The sequence below is a fragment of the Chiloscyllium plagiosum genome, chromosome 10, assembly GCF_004010195.1.
Source record: "Chiloscyllium plagiosum isolate BGI_BamShark_2017 chromosome 10, ASM401019v2, whole genome shotgun sequence".
Classification (NCBI taxonomy): Eukaryota; Metazoa; Chordata; class Chondrichthyes; order Orectolobiformes; family Hemiscylliidae; genus Chiloscyllium; species Chiloscyllium plagiosum.
Genome location: NC_057719.1, coordinates 71,409,387 through 71,425,368, shown reverse-complemented (window position 1 = coordinate 71,425,368; position 15,982 = coordinate 71,409,387). Strand labels below are relative to the sequence as shown.

Here is a 15,982-nt window from a genome sequence, read left to right as displayed (position 1 = left end):
CTCTGGCGCTGTGAGGCAGCAGTGCTAACCACTGTGCCACCGTGCCGCCCACAATGTTACAGAAGAACTCAAAATCCTGTGGGGATTCTTTGGCCAACATCCTGAGATGGACCCCCATTTCAGTAGTACTATTTTTCTTCATTGACTAATTATTCCCAGTTCCCTTCCTACATCCTGGAAGCCAGGCACTTCCCAATTTATTTCTTTATCTCCCTGACCCCACTGTTGCCACCCCATGCCTACCACTGACTCTCTCTTCTCAGTCCTGAGTCTGTATGGAAGCTGCCATTTTCCTGTGCCCTTCCATGTGCTGCAGAATTCTAAGAAACAAAACCACTGACCTCAGACCAAAGTCAACTACTGCGTGCCACCAAACATGAGCAGTATGCCATAAAACAAGACACACTGACCTGATCGTGAAGGTAGGATATGACTGCAAACGGTTTTAACAAAATAAGTATTCATGGAATGCAAATGTGTAAGAGTCTGGCATGAAACAGTATCAGGTGCAATCTGCCAAACACACACCTAACTTAATTTCTCAACTTGAAGTTTCCATCAGAAGAATGAAATTTGAGCTCCGACCTAACTAAATCACCCCACCAGCCACATTTCCCACTCCTGCAGACCCCATAAGATGCCCCAGTTAGTGTTTAGTGAAACTTGCTGGCTTTTGTACTCTTTCTCTACTTCTAAAGTTCAGGATCTGAAATGCTTTATTAACCTGACCTGCCACTTTCAAACTTTGCATGTAAGCACTCTCTGTTCCTGTGTTCCCTTTCAAATTATGCCATTTAGCCTGTTTTCATTCTCCTCATGCTTTCTACAGAAATTTCTTCATTGAATTTCATTTGCCATGTGTCTGCCCATTCACCAGCCTGCCAATGTCATCTTAAAGTCTATCACTAGCATCTGCACAGTTTACTACATATCAAGTTTCATTTCAGCTGCAATGTTTGAAATTTTGCCCAGCACTCCCAGTCCTAATCATTAATGTATCAAAAACAGTAGTGGTCTTAGTAATAAACCCTGGGGAACATGGCTGATGATCATTATATATAGCTTATGAAACCTTTTGCCCTTGTGTGCTGTAAAATATTATTCAGTGTTGGAGATGAACAATATTTGACAACAATGTATGAGAGCTTAAATTTTCGCGTTTTAGGATTAAATGCAGAGTTTGTAATTTAAATGTGATTTTCTCAGTAATGAGGCTTACGTAAACTATTCCAGCAAATGTCAGATATAACTGTCTTCCAACAGGATATCAGCACAGTGTACCAAATATTTCCAGATGAAGTACTGGGATCTGGTCAGTTTGGAATCGTTTATGGAGGTAAAAAAAACTTACCGTACTGTCTAGAAATTACCATATTTTAAGAGCATCAATCGTGATTACAGACACAGGTAAATGAACAACTATATCCGAACGACACTCACTCAGTTGGAAGTAACTATTTTATGATGAGCGATTTGCATTTTTAAAATAATCTGTAAACTTTAATTTCTTCATTCATGGAACAAAACCCATTGTGAAGTACACAACCTGTCGCACTATCTACATTTAATGTGATCTGTAATTGTTCTTTTTCCACAAGGGTATTTGTCTCCAGTAAGTAGTATAAGACAATTGCTACTACATTATAAATGATATTTTATGGTCTGTGAGAGAACAAATATGGATTGTAAAGTGAATCTTTAACCTGGGCGATCACTTTGCTTTTATGAGCCAATTCTTCTGTTAGTGTGTTAATGTGAAGAGCTTGACAGTTGTATCAAGTGATGCAAAAGATGTGGGAGGAAAGGTTTTACATTTTTCTATAAGTCAACATTAATCACATGATGGGGAGTTAGTACAGTGTTTTTTGCAGTCTGTAGATATTAGATGAAAGTTTTACAGGAAGAATTATTTATCAGCTTAATTTCTTAGTTCAATTCTATAATTAAGAATTTATCCATCACAATATACCAAACAAAGAAATGCTTGTGATTGTTTTTTTGCTGTACTAAATCTGTTATAATGCCAAATACATTGTTATTCTTGTGGTCTTGCTACTGTCTGCATTGATATTGAATAGGAATTTCAGCTTCTAAAACTTAGAACCCAAGTGGATGAAATCACAAGACTAGAAAATCAGGCATTTTTATATTCCATTTCAAGGCAACACAAGAAAACATGTAACAATTGCCAAATAGCTATGTACTGATGAAGAATAACAACAGACCAGGCAGTCATCAAAAAATGTGTTCTTCCACTCATGATTAACTTTTAAAATGTAGTTTACCTTATACTAAAGGACAATTACCATCAATGAGGGTGTTTAATGACAGTCACTGTATGTGTTTCTAAATTCCAAGAGGTTTACTTTTAACAATGTCTATTCATAGAAATTGTTCCTCAGGCCCTTTACTAGTTGGGTCATTGACACAGAGATTGGCATAGGTGCATTGATTTCCAATCAGATAAGGATTTCTTTGGCAACACATGCACTCAGCTTCATTTCGTATCAGTGTGATTGTTCTGTTTAGCTCTTTAGTATGACTGATTCTTTGAACGGTCTCCACTGAAAGAGAGGCAAAATAATATAGAAACATTTCAGAGTGTTATGAGGAAAATGTAGAGAGGCTGGCTTGTATCCTTTACAAATTTAGAAGAATGAGAGGTAATCGTATTGAAGCATATCAAATTCTGAGAGGAATTGACAGAGTAGATGTCAAAAAGATAACTAGAATCAGGGGATACAGATCACAAATAAGGTGTCACCTATTTAAGTTGGAACAGAGGAGCATTATTTTCTCTCAGAGGGTCATGAGTCTTTAGAATTCTCTTTCCCAGAACGTGATGGAGACAGGATCATCAAATTCTTTTAAACCAGAGGTAGATACGTACTTCACTGACAAGAGAGTCAAAAGTTCTCAGAAATAGACAGAGTGTGGAATTGAGGTTGCATTCCGATCCTTCATGACTTTATTGAATGGTGCAGTAGCTATTAGGGGCCTGGCCAACTCCTGCTCCTAATTCGTATGTTCCTATGTCCATAATCTTTTTTTTTAGGCTATTTGGTGTAAAATGTCTACAAGAAATTTTGACAGGTTAAAACAAAACAATCAATTCACTGACATAATAAATACGCTTGATGAAATGTGCAATAGTTTTCTTGTACTCACTTGTGTGGATATCCACATCTAGGAAGTCATGGAGACTACCTCTGGCTTCCAGTGTTAGCACACATTGAACATCCTGATATCTATAAAGAACACCTGAGAAAACACTGGCATTAATCCCAGGCCTCAAAATACCACCCCATACATTTGTAATCCTGTAGCCCCTCGTGAAACACATTCCATAACCTACAAGCTATTTACAGCCGCATCTCTCTGTGTTGCACCTGATTGCAAACATTGCCCCATGGGATGAAGTCTCATGTTTCAATTTTCCACAGGAAATAAGGACAATCCTCCAACACTTGAAATGGGCCAGGGAAGATGTGGCTATCTGCTCCAGAAGTGGAACATGGGGCACAGGTCAAATTGTGACTTGTGTTCATCCACATCAAACCTTTGCACATGTACTGAGTTTCTGCCCTGAGAGATCCTTTCCTAATGATGTCACAACCATTCAGACTGCACCAACTGAAGCTGTTGAATGAGTTGTTAGGGTTGTAGGAGTAGGCCATTCAGCCCCTCAAGCTTGCTCCACCATTCCAGATCATGGCTGATTGTCTACCTCATCACTATACCCCCCAACAATCTTCCTTGATATCACTAGTAGCTAGAAATCTATTCATCTCAAAATAACCTCAAAATGGAAGTATATAACTGCTTCTCCAGCCTGACAGATTAAAAAATAAGTGCCAGATTTCCACATTAATAGTGACCAGTTGCCCAAGGTTCCCGTTGCTTCACAAATGATAACCAAAGAGAGCTGGAGGGGGCTAGAAACGCAAATCGACAACTTAAATATCACAAGAAAAACAAATGTTCCACTATTGCAGTCCACATTTAAAGCTTGAATCTTTTTTGCTTGTTTGTTAGGCAAACATCGCAAGACAGGGAGAGATGTAGCAATCAAAGTAATTGATAAGCTAAGATTTCCAACAAAGCAAGAGAGTCAGCTTCGGAATGAAGTTGCCATTTTACAGGTAAATGGGGGAGAAATTCTGAATATTGACACCAAACATTGAGAAGCACCAGAGTTAGTCGTGTGAGTGGGTGTGCTGGGAGTGGGTGAGAGTTGGAGGAGCACCACCACAGAGTGTTAACACGTCATCCTTTTGTCTTTGAGAACCAGGCTAAAATTAATTGGTTTTGCAGTCTTAAATCTTACTGAAAGAACCATAGAATCATAGAAAAGTTACAGCACTGAGAGAGGCCATTCAGTCCACCGTATCTGCACTGACTGAACAAACTTGCTGCCCATCCAATCTCACTTCTCAGCACCTGGTCTGCAGCCTTGCAGGCTACAGCACTTCAGGTTCCTTTTGCATGTGTTGAGGGTTTCCACTTCAGCCAGTGAACTGGGCAGTGCATTTAACTTCTCCGCACCCATACTCAGACAGCTAATTTAATGGATACTGTATTATTTTATTGTCTGTGGCAAAGAACATCTTCTCATAGGTATAGTTTCTTCACCTAGAATCTGCATCACCCTGGCGTGGTGAATTTGGAATGCATGTTTGAGACTCCCGAAAGAGTGTTTGTTGTCATGGAAAAGCTCCATGGAGACATGCTAGAAGTGATCCTGTCAAGCGAGAAAGGACGTCTGCCAGAACGTATAACAAAGTTTCTTATTACGCAGGTATGTGATGCTTACAAGGACAAGCTGATTAAAAACACAATATTCAAAACAGAGATGTAAATAGGACCATTAGTAATATTACAGGTGCATTTTCACTGTATTCTTTTTAATCAGTTGGCAAAATTAACATCCAGCCTGCAGCGAAAGTGAAGGAAATCTGCTTTAAAAATATCCCTAACACTGACTTTACATGAGAGGATGTGTAATATTAAAAAGCCTATATATGGGACATAATATGCAATCCATTTTGAGCAATAATCTCTTCAGTCAAAACTAGAGAGAAGCTCAGTCACTTCTGAATTCACATTATAGGGCTTGTCGTTAGTCTTGATTACTTTTCTAAAATCAAGTTCGACCTTGGACACCACCTGTGCTCGCTGTAGGTCTAATCTTCAGAGTACTAAGAAATTTCAGTGATGTTCAAACTACTTTGTAATATTTTCTGCACATGTTCCTCAAGTTATTTCTGGTTATCTCATTTGTGTTTCCTTCCAGCTAGTCATGACATATCCTTCACATTGCTGTTTTTCACCTAGGCCTAAGTAGTATCACAAATATGAAGTCCTATCTTTTCTTTCCATTAGTCAAAAATCTCACCTTTTATAGAAGCTTGTCAATCCTACTTGGCCGACTTGATTGCTTTGTCATGTAGCACAGTTGTAACAACTGAATTAACCCTTACACTGCTGTCATTTTCAAAAATACCTTGGCTCCTTGATTGAAAGTAATTTCCTACATTTTCAGCACATTGACTGTGAAGCAATATTACTGTAATCAAGATGTAGTAGGTGGGATAAATACAGTGGACATAGGAGCATGTTTGACACAGTTCAGATGGGAAGTCACTGGAAAAAGTTAAGGGTTTAGATTTAGAGGGATGTGGCCAAACTGGATTATAAATTACTAGCGGTGTTCCGCAAGGATCTGTTTTGGGACCATTGCTGTTTGTCATTTTTATAAATGACCTGGAGGAGGGGCTAGAAGGTTGGGTGAGCAAATTTGCGGATGATACGAAAGTCGGAGGAGTTGTTGACAGTGAGGAAGGATGTGTCAGGTTACAGCGGGATAAAGATAATCTGCAGAACTGGGCAGAAAGATGGCAAATGGAGTTCAATGTAGCTAAATGTGAGGTGATTCACTTTGGGAAGAATAACAAAAAGATGGGGTACTGGGCTAACGGTCGGATACTTGGTAGTGTGGATGAGCAGAGGGATCTTGGTGTCCACGTACACAGATCTTTGAAAGTTGCCACCCAGGTAAATAGTGCGGTGAAGAAGGCATAAGCCGTACTGGCTTTTATTGGTAGAGGAATTGAATTCCGGAGTCCTGAGATCATGTTCAGTTGTATAAGACTCTGGTGCAGCCGCATCTGGAATATTGTGTGCAGTTTTGGTCGCCATACTATAGGAAGGATGTGGAGGCACTGGAACGGGTACAGAGGAAGTTTACCAGGATGTTGCCTGGTATGGAAGGAAGATCGTAGGAGGAAAGACTGAGACACTTGGGGCGCAACATCGAGGGCCAAAGGGCCTGTACTGCTGTATTTTTCTATAAATTGTTTTTAAATTCAAAGTTTACATGAAGACAGAGAGTTGGGCCAACTTTATTCAAAATGATTTGTGTTTCTCAGAGTTCAGTTTTCGGGTCTGTTCTGTTCACTGTGTGTCAATGTTTTGTAATTGATGTGCAGAGAATAATGTTAAAGAAAAAAATGAAATGTTAAAAACTAAACTAGTTTTGGAGGGATCACTTTTAAGTCAGTTGGTTGAAAAGCAGATTTAAGCAAGAGTTTAGTGAAATCTCAAAATATGAAGACTAATTTTGTTGCATCACATCTCTATCAACCGTGCAGTTGAGTTGACTTTTGACAATTCTTACATATAGAAAGCTGAAACAGCTTGTCAATACCATAATCCCACAGCAACCAGGCACCCATACCTTGCTTAGAAATGTAAAAGTGAAACCATTGCACACTTTGGAGAATTGTGCTACACTTTATTTCTCACGACATCACTATATTCTACATTATGTATTTTTCCTTTTTTAATGTTTATAGAGCACTTCTGAGAACAAAGTCAAGTTTGATTTTGTTTATTCCCAAAGTACACATTGAATAAACGGGTGGTATTATTTCTTGCATAACAATTTTAGTAATTTGACTTTTTTTTGAAAAAACAGATACTTGTTGCTTTGCGACATCTTCATTTTAAGAATATAGTTCACTGTGATCTGAAACCTGAGAATGTGCTGCTTGCATCAGCCGATCCCTTACCACAGGTTAGATTGAATATCTCATCTTCACGCCTGAGTACACATCCTGTAAATTCTGTATATCATTGTATTTCTGCACACTGTATTTCTTACCCAATCATTTTAATACTCATCAGATCTGGTGCTCTTCTAAATATAGGTCAAACTTTGTGACTTTGGATTTGCACGTATAATTGGAGAGAAATCTTTCAGACGTTCTGTGGTGGGAACACCAGCATACTTGGCTCCAGAAGTACTTCGAAACAAAGGTTATAATCGATCGTTAGATATGTGGTCTGTAGGAGTCATCGTCTATGTCAGTCTCAGTGGCACCTTTCCCTTTAATGAGGATGAAGACATTCATGATCAAATCCAGAATGCTGCTTTCATGTATCCGCCTAATCCATGGAAGGAGATTTCCCTTGAAGGTAAATTTACTACACAGATTTGCTGAGCACAGGAATGGAATTATAAGATAAAAAATATTTCACTATTTCTCATTTAGCTTTGAATCTCAAAGGGAGATTCAGCCACGGACTCCCATCTGCCCTGCAAGGTTCTCCCAATAGTACTACAGATCCCAGCCATATTTCTTCCTGAATTCCATCAGAGTCCCCTATTCTACCCTGAGGGCCAACCATTCCTTCTCCAGCCCTCTGAGATATTATCTAATCACTTCCCTAAACATTGGTGCATGTTCCAATGTGTGCTCCTACTGCTGCAGCTTCTAAATGACAGTGAGTTCTGAGAATTGAAATCCCAAGCTCCTTAGAGAAACTTGGTGGGAACCAAAATATGGATCATGCTGAATTTCTCAACAATAGTCTTTGCACAACATCCACTGAGCAGAGTGAAGACCACCGGATGCAATTTTCCCCTTCATTGGTCAACTATAGCAGAAAGTGACTGCACACAACTATATATTAGATTAGATCGAACTAGGGGCACAGTTGAAAACAGTGCTACAAATGCTTAATTATAATGGAATTCCATTTTATTTATCGTACACAAAATTAACTGCTAACATTACAGGTGCTATCAGCCTGAAGTGATTACAAAACATATAATTCACTGCATTTCCAAAAAACTAAATTAAAACAGAAACCTTGTGTACCTCAACAGTTTTCATTTACATCAGAGTTCCTGGTTAACTTTCTTATGAGCAAATTTTTCTTTCATAAGACCTCAGTGTAAATTGAGAACAAACTACGACAATAAGTAACAATCACACTGGTAAACGAAATTGTTGTGTCTGCCGAAACACTTGTAAATAGCCTTTATAATTCATATCAAATGTGTATTTTTTTGTGATTGTTCATTCAGCTGAATTATGATGATGGATAGCTTTTGAAATCTGTAGCCCCAGGGTCAAGATACAGAGCCAACACTTGACCCTTCAGAGAAGCTTTATTTGTTTGTGTGCATTTTCTATTTTCGGTGGCTGAGCTTAGAACCTCAATTATTTTTCTGTATTTAAAAGACGTGCGTGGTAATTGATTGCATTTTTGATTTCCAGCTATTGATGTCATCAATAATCTACTGCAAGTGAAAATGAGGAAACGTTTTAGTGTGGACAAGTCTCTCAGTCACCCCTGGTTGCAGGTCAGATTACTTATTTTTCTACAATTCTTTTCTGCATTATTTATCATTTCTTAAGCCAGCCTCAAGGTGCTTTTGCAATATCATCTTGCATCCAGATCAGTCTCACCCAGCTTACAAGGTAGAAATCAAGAATGGAATAGTTAGTAAATGTTGGCTTCTATAATTAAATTGCTCTCAATTCGCTTTTGTTAATCCTATTCAAGCCAGTGCTGGGAATGAGACCTTGGAGACTAAGCAGCATTCTATTTGGGTCTAGCTACTTCTCATTTTATAACTTGAAATTGGCTCGGATGTTATTAACACTCCCTGTGATGGAATAAGACCAAGTGAGTGAATGTGCAGATGTGTATATTGAGGTTCAGTCCAATCTTGCATTCTGTCAGGATCACAACTATCCTGGTTGTCATCTTTGCTATATGAATATGTGTACTGGATTAGGTTTTAAAATAATTTCTGATAGTCAGTTTTAATTTGATTGTTCCAAGTTTATACTTGCTGTCAAGAGAAAGTGAGGACTGCAGATGCTGGAGATCAGAGCTGAAAATGTGTTGCTGGAAAAGCGCAGCAGGTCAGGCAGCATCCAAGGAACAGGAGAATTGACATTTCGGGCATAAGCCCTTCTTCAGGAATGAGGATACTTGCTGTCAGTCATCTTTTGGTTCAGTACTACCACTTGCTCACATAACTGGTTCCTATGTCTTTTACATTGTGGAATGGAGTCACATTTACATTTTTTGTAATTAAACCTATTTTTCTCATCAACCTGTTCAGAGATTTTTTTTTTTCACAGCTCTAGAGCAGGTGAGGCTTGAAACCAGGCCTCTGGTCCAGGTATAGGGATGATACCACTGCACCACAAGAGAGCTTGACTCTTATTTACCTTGGCTGGTAGTATACATTACAGCCAATTGTATTACACTCCACCTAATTCTATTTCCTATTGATTTCAATAGAAAGGCCCATTGACTGAAATGCATAACAGGCTGTGGATTCACTACTGTTCATCAGATGTTACCGCTCAAGTTAAATGTCATAGCTTTACTGCTCAATTTCAATGTATATGTTGGTGTAAGATAATACTGTGCGTACAGAATGTTAATCATATTGGAGCTCCTCAAATCATTCAATCAACAGGTTATTAACCCTTCGATGAGATGTGGCTGAAGTGAACCATTATGCTTTTTGTCTTTTACAGCAAGTGAGCATCAAAGCCCATGGTTATGATTGGACTCCATTTAAACAACGCAACTTACCTGTCTGTAGTAATGCAAAATAATTAACTTGCTGTGCTGCTCATATTGATAGTCATCATATAACTCAAACAAAATACTCTTTAAGTACTTCAGAGACTTCACAACTCAGTGGATGCAAGGTGTATCTTATTTACTAATGCAGGCTGACAAATCATTTGTTGTTCATTGGAAGCAGTTTCCATTTCTTCTTCATTTCCATTTTAACTATCTTATATTTGGTGTTTTTCCTTTAAAATATTATATGAATATACCTTAAAAAGCACTTTTCTCCAAATAACCCTCTATGCAATAAAGATCCAGTATTCCAAGGGTGAACAAGAAAGGTATAATTTGTAATATTCTGTCTAAAGGGTTGCAACTCTGTATTAGCCATATTTTGACCATGCAGCTTGATTGTTCCTTTTCTTCATCTTTGTTTTGAAGGACTACCAAACATGGTTGGATCTACGAGAGCTTGAGTGCAAATTTGGAGAACGCTATATCACACATGAGAGTGATGATTCCCGTTGGCAACAGTTTGCTGGAGAGCATGGTTTGGAATATCCAATGCACCTAGTCAATCATAAAACTGATTGTACTGAGAACACTGAGGTAGAGGAGGCAGAAATGAAGGCTCTAAGTGAACGTGTCAGCATTCTTTGAAACAAAATCGGAATCAAGTGTTGTAGCAAGTGTATCAGCAAGTGAAAAGAACTTATGTCAGGTAACTGCAACTTCTACTCCAACCACAACGAGGAGGGAATGCTTGCTAATTTCTACTGGTGAATGTAAACTTGCAATGCAGCTGCTGTTCTAATAGCTTCATCCCCAGTTCAATAATGAAATCGTATTGTACTGAGACTTTCAACTTTGACAAGTTCACTTATTGCATTCAAGCAACATTGTGTGTATATTTTTGTGTGTGGGCGACTATGTTCTTGTACACCCTGTGCTAATGGCAAGCACTAAATCAAAAACCTTTAAGTGAATAGATTGTATTTTTCTCATTCCATAAACAGTTTCCAGTGTGCCTTTCCATTTACTGATAATGCAGCCTGAGTTGGGGGTAAGAACTAACTTGTAAATTTTGCTTTATAAAATGTTTTTAACCTCTTTAAGTATTTAGCTACATAACAACTCTTGGAAGAGTGTAACATTATAGCTGTTCTGTGAACAATTTTCAGCTTGTTAAGAACAAAGGATTTTTAAAACATACGTGCAACCATTGGGATAATTATGTTCAAAATGTATAGCTTATCAGCAACAAACTGTAATGAGGGAACAATACTCAAGATGTACAACAATTGAAGACTTCTTTAAATATACAAATGTGAGCTGCTCTTGTAAGCCTCAATGCCTTAGTAACAGTGTCTCTAAAGGATTGGTTAGGTCAAATTCTGCTACTTTCTTTATGTTGTAGCATTTTAACTAAAAATTGCTTGATACCACATGGTTTCTTGTTTAGAAGATTTGAATTAATGGAAATGTTGTCAGCCTGTGTCTAACAAAGAAATTTTGTGTCCAAGTGGCTTTCAATATTTATTGCCACAAGTTCAAAATTAAAGATGGAATGAAACTTTTGAACCTTCTAGCATGTAAGCATACAGTCCTCATATATGTGCACATAAGCATATAAGCTCCTTGATACCTCTCCAATTACACGACTTTGCTTTTCACATGACTAATCACTTGGTCTGATCTCTTCAGAAACCAAGCTAATAAAGCATTTCACCAAGGCTTTTGCTTCAAAATCCCGATCCACCAAATACTCAGCTGTAATTTCTGTAAAGGTGTATACCTTGACCACACACAGATTAATGCTTCACTTGTCATATCTAAGAGACAATTTTCCCATCTGTAATGCAATTACGTGAAAATCAAATATAAAAGATGAGCAGATGAAATTTCACAACCATGAAAGTTTGGGCTACGCTGAGGTCATGTGTGAATGCAGTTGGTTCTGATATAATGTGATAGTTCCATTCTCGTGTGACCGTGTGCTCTAAGAGAATTGCGCAATAACTGCACCATTTAAACTGCTGGGGCCGGAATCGCGATATAGCCAATACAGGTAAGGAAAGGTCACGTTCTACAAATAACAGTCAATTCTTCAATTGTGTTAAAGCTAATTTGCGTTGAAGTTACACATGTTATAGCAGAACTGACTGTATTTTTTAAAGCTGTAACCCAACTCCATATTATGATATTATGATATTATTATATTATGATATAATGGTAATTTTAGTTGAACTAGTAATGGAGACCAAGGCTAATTGTCTGGAGATATCAGTTCAAATCTCGCCACAACAGTATGGTGGAGATTTAGTGCATAAATCTGAATGGAAGGTAGTGAAATGGTTTAGGAAGCTCATTCAGTTGTGTCAAACTGCTACAAATTTTAAATGGAATAAACCCCAAATGGACCAGCCAGCAACAACCTAGGCAATGGAAATGACAACAGCAGAATTAGCCATGCTGACCATGCAAAATCCTGCTTGCGAATATTTTGGGGGCAGGGGGTTTGTACCAAGGTTGAGAGTGCTGTCCTACAGTGTGGTTAAACAACAGTGTGTTGTCGTCAGAATCACTGAATGGTACCTTACAAACAATATCGCAGATGCTACCAGCTGGATAGACCCAGCAAAGATGCTGACAAAGTGGTGTGCAGTAGGGAGGAAGGGTACAGAATGTACTCTAGGTAGGGGACTTCAATGCCCATCCTCATAAATCTCACAATTGTAAAGTATTTTACTACCTGGATAAAGACCTTTCAGTCCTTCCTGGCCCTACTACTCATCAAATATCAATCTATTCTAATCCCATTTTCCACTACTTGGTCCAGAGCTTTGTATGCTATGATGTTTCGACTGCTTATCTAAATACTTTTTAATTGGTTTAATGTTCCTGCCTCGACCACCCTTTAAGGTACTGAGTTCCAGATAGCCAGCAGTCTCTGGATAAAAGTTTTTCCCTCACATTCTGATGGGCCAAAGTGCCTTTTTCTGTGCTGTAGACCGCTAATCTGTCCACTCTAAACCTCCTGCTCTTTACCTGGGAACTGTGGTCCCTAGTTATTAACCCCTCTTCTAAGGGGAAATACTTCTCCTTATCTACCCTAACTATACTCCTTATAACTTTCTATACTTTAATCATGTCCCTCCTTAGCCATTTCTGCTCCAAACAGCCTCAGCTGATCTAGTCTCTCTTTATAGATAATTTGTTCCAGTCCTGGCAACATCCTGGTTACTCCCCTCATTACCCTCTCTAGTTTAAGCACATCCATCCGATAGTATGGTGAGGAACTGTATAAATAACTCCAGTTCTGGTGTAATTAATGTTGTATACAGTTCCATCATAACCTTCGTCCCTGCCTTTGCTGATAAAGGCAAGTATTTCAAATGCGACCTTAACCATCTTATCTACCTGTCTAGCTGCTTTCAAAGATCAATGATCAAACACATCGAGATCTTTTTGGATCCTTCCTAGGATCCTGTCATTCAAGATATACTCCCTTCCCTTGTTACTCCTCCCAAAATGCATCACATCATACTTTTCAGAGTTAAATTCCATTTACCACTGTTCAACCCATCTAATTATCCTGAAATTCTGAGGCTTTCCTCACTTTCACCACATCAATGATTTTCATGTCATCTGTAAGCTTATTGCTCATATCCCTTACAGTCAAGTCTAGATTATTAATGTACACCACATACTGAAAGGGACCCAAAACCAATCTCTATGGTATGTCACTTGATAAAAGTTTTGAGTCACAAACATCCATTGATGATCACCCTCTGCTTCCTCCCACTCAGCCTACTTTAGTGCTTATTTTCTCAATTCCCCCAGATCCCATGGCTCTTAGCTTCTTAAACAGTCTGCCAAGTGAGACCTTTTTAAAAGCTGTACTGAAGTCCATATAGACCACATCAACTGCACCACATAGACATCTCCTCAAAAAAATCAATCAAATTTGTTAGACATGATCTCCAGACATGATTTGTTAGACAAAGCCATGCTGAGTAGCCTTGATGAATCCTTGCCTTTCCAAGCAGAGATTACTTCTGACCTCTCAGAAGTCCATCCAGTAATTTCCCTACCACTGATGTTAAACCTACTGGCTTGCAGTTCCCTTTTTTATTCCTATCGCCCTTCTTGAATTATGGTACTATTTTAGTTGTCCTCCAGTTCTCTGGTACCAGTCCTGTAGCTAAAGAGAATTTATAAATTAATGTCAAAGCCCCCACAATCTCTTCTCTTGCTTCTCATAGCAATCTAGGATACAACTCATCTCACCTATGAATTTATCCACTTTCAAGCCTGCACAAATCTTTAATACCCTCTCTCTCTCAATGCTCTCAAAGTCACTTCATACCTCTGATTTCTGAGGGACAAAGCTGCTGGGCTGGATCTAGATTTGTCAAGTGATAACCCACTTCAGCCCTCTCTGAGGACATTAGTTTCATAAGTGGCAGCCTGCAGTCTATTCAATTCACTCCATGTGATATCAAGGAAGCTAATAGTACTGAAGACTTGTGCTCCAGAAATAGCTGTATCAGTATTCAAACTGTTCCAGTGTAACTACAACACTGGTATCTACCTACCAATGAGGAAATTTGTCAGCTATCTCCAGTCAAATGTTCTCTCTAAACTCTGTGGCTTACACAGACATTTTGAAGTTCTTTGCTGGGGAATTGGTGTTTGCATGCTGATCATGGCAGTGACTTCTGATTCTGGAGATCACTGCCACATAAGGGCCTTGGTGATCCAAAGGGCCAGTAAGAAACCTAGAGGAAGTACTGCTTCTGTCCTTGAAAAAGCAACAAACTCCAACCCGGCCAATTACCACCCTCCTGTCAGCCTGCTGTCAATCATTACCAAAGTAATGGAAGGCACTGGTAACAAATGGCCCTTCCTCAGCATTACCCTCCTCACTCATGCTCAGTTTGGGTTCTGTCAGAGTCCCTCAGCACCACACCTCAACACAGCCTTGGTCCAAACATGGACAAAAGAGCTGAATTCCAGAAGTGAGGTGAGAGTGACAGCCCTTGAAATCCTTCAGCATTTGACTGAATGTGAAATCAATGAACCCTTGCAAAACTGGAATCAATTGGAATCACAATAAAACTCTCCCCTGGTTGGAGTTTACACATAGCACAGAGTTATGATTGTTATGTTGGTTGGAGGTCAGTCTTTTCAGACTGAGGACATTACTTTTGGAGGTGCTCAGAGTTGTATCCTATACCCAACCAGTTTTACCCAGTTGCTTCATCAATTTCCTTTCTTTGATCATAAAGTTAGAAGTGGCAATTGCACAATGTTCAAGACCAGACATTGAGGCTTGCAGCAAGACCTGGACAACATCTAGGCTTGGGCTAATGAAGGCCAAGTAACATTTGTAGCACAGAAGTGCCAGGCAGTGACTATTTCCAATAAGGAAGAAGTTATTAATCACTTCTTGACAATCAAATGAATTAACATTGCTGAATCCCCCACTCTTAATGTGCTTCAGCCACCACTAATCAAAAACTGTACTGGACCAGCCATACAAAATACTGCAACTTCAAAAGCAGGTCAGAAGCTAGTAATTTTGTGGCATGTAACTCATTTCCATCTTCCTAAATCATGTCCACCATCTATGAGGTTCTAGTCAAGAGGGTGATGGAATACTCTCCTGAAGAAGGGCTTATGCCCGAAACGTCAATTCTCCTGTTCCCTGGATGCTGCCTGACCTGCTGCGCTTTTCCAGCAACACATTTTCTACTCTCTGCTTGCTTAGAGAGTGCAGCTCCACCAACACTCAAGAAGCTTAACATCACCCAGAAAAAAGCAGTGTGCTTGATGAGCACTTCAACTACCAGCTTAAACCACAAGGAAATGTTTCTTTTTTATGATTAATTCATGGGATGTGGGAATTACTGGCCAAGGCTGCATTTAGTGCCCATCCCTGTAGACAGGGGCTATTTTATGGCCTTTCCCGTCACTCTCCCGCCCCCATCCATAACATCAATATTTTCATATACCTCTGTCTGTATCTCTGCGTCGCGGGGCTTTAGAAGGGGATGAGAATTTGGAGTTATATGTCACCAGTTCTTAATTGTTT

The 15,982-nt window shown here is 39.1% G+C and overlaps 1 protein-coding gene across 2 annotated transcripts in view; it reads left to right on the top strand.

Moving 5' to 3' along the window:
• Positions 1 to 11,464, top strand: part of prkd1 (protein kinase D1) — a 329,105-nt gene extending 317,641 nt beyond the window's left edge. For both annotated transcript variants that reach the window (XM_043698044.1, XM_043698045.1), the window contains exons 12-18: positions 1,264 to 1,336; positions 4,036 to 4,142; positions 4,637 to 4,798; positions 6,977 to 7,075; positions 7,209 to 7,476; positions 8,565 to 8,650; positions 10,327 to 11,464. In XM_043698044.1, coding sequence (XP_043553979.1) covers positions 1,264 to 1,336; positions 4,036 to 4,142; positions 4,637 to 4,798; positions 6,977 to 7,075; positions 7,209 to 7,476; positions 8,565 to 8,650; positions 10,327 to 10,545 — 1,014 coding nt within the window. In that variant the 3' untranslated portion in view covers positions 10,546 to 11,464. The remainder of the gene's footprint in view (positions 1 to 1,263; positions 1,337 to 4,035; positions 4,143 to 4,636; positions 4,799 to 6,976; positions 7,076 to 7,208; positions 7,477 to 8,564; positions 8,651 to 10,326) is intronic.
• Positions 11,465 to 15,982: the final 4,518 nt, after the last annotated feature.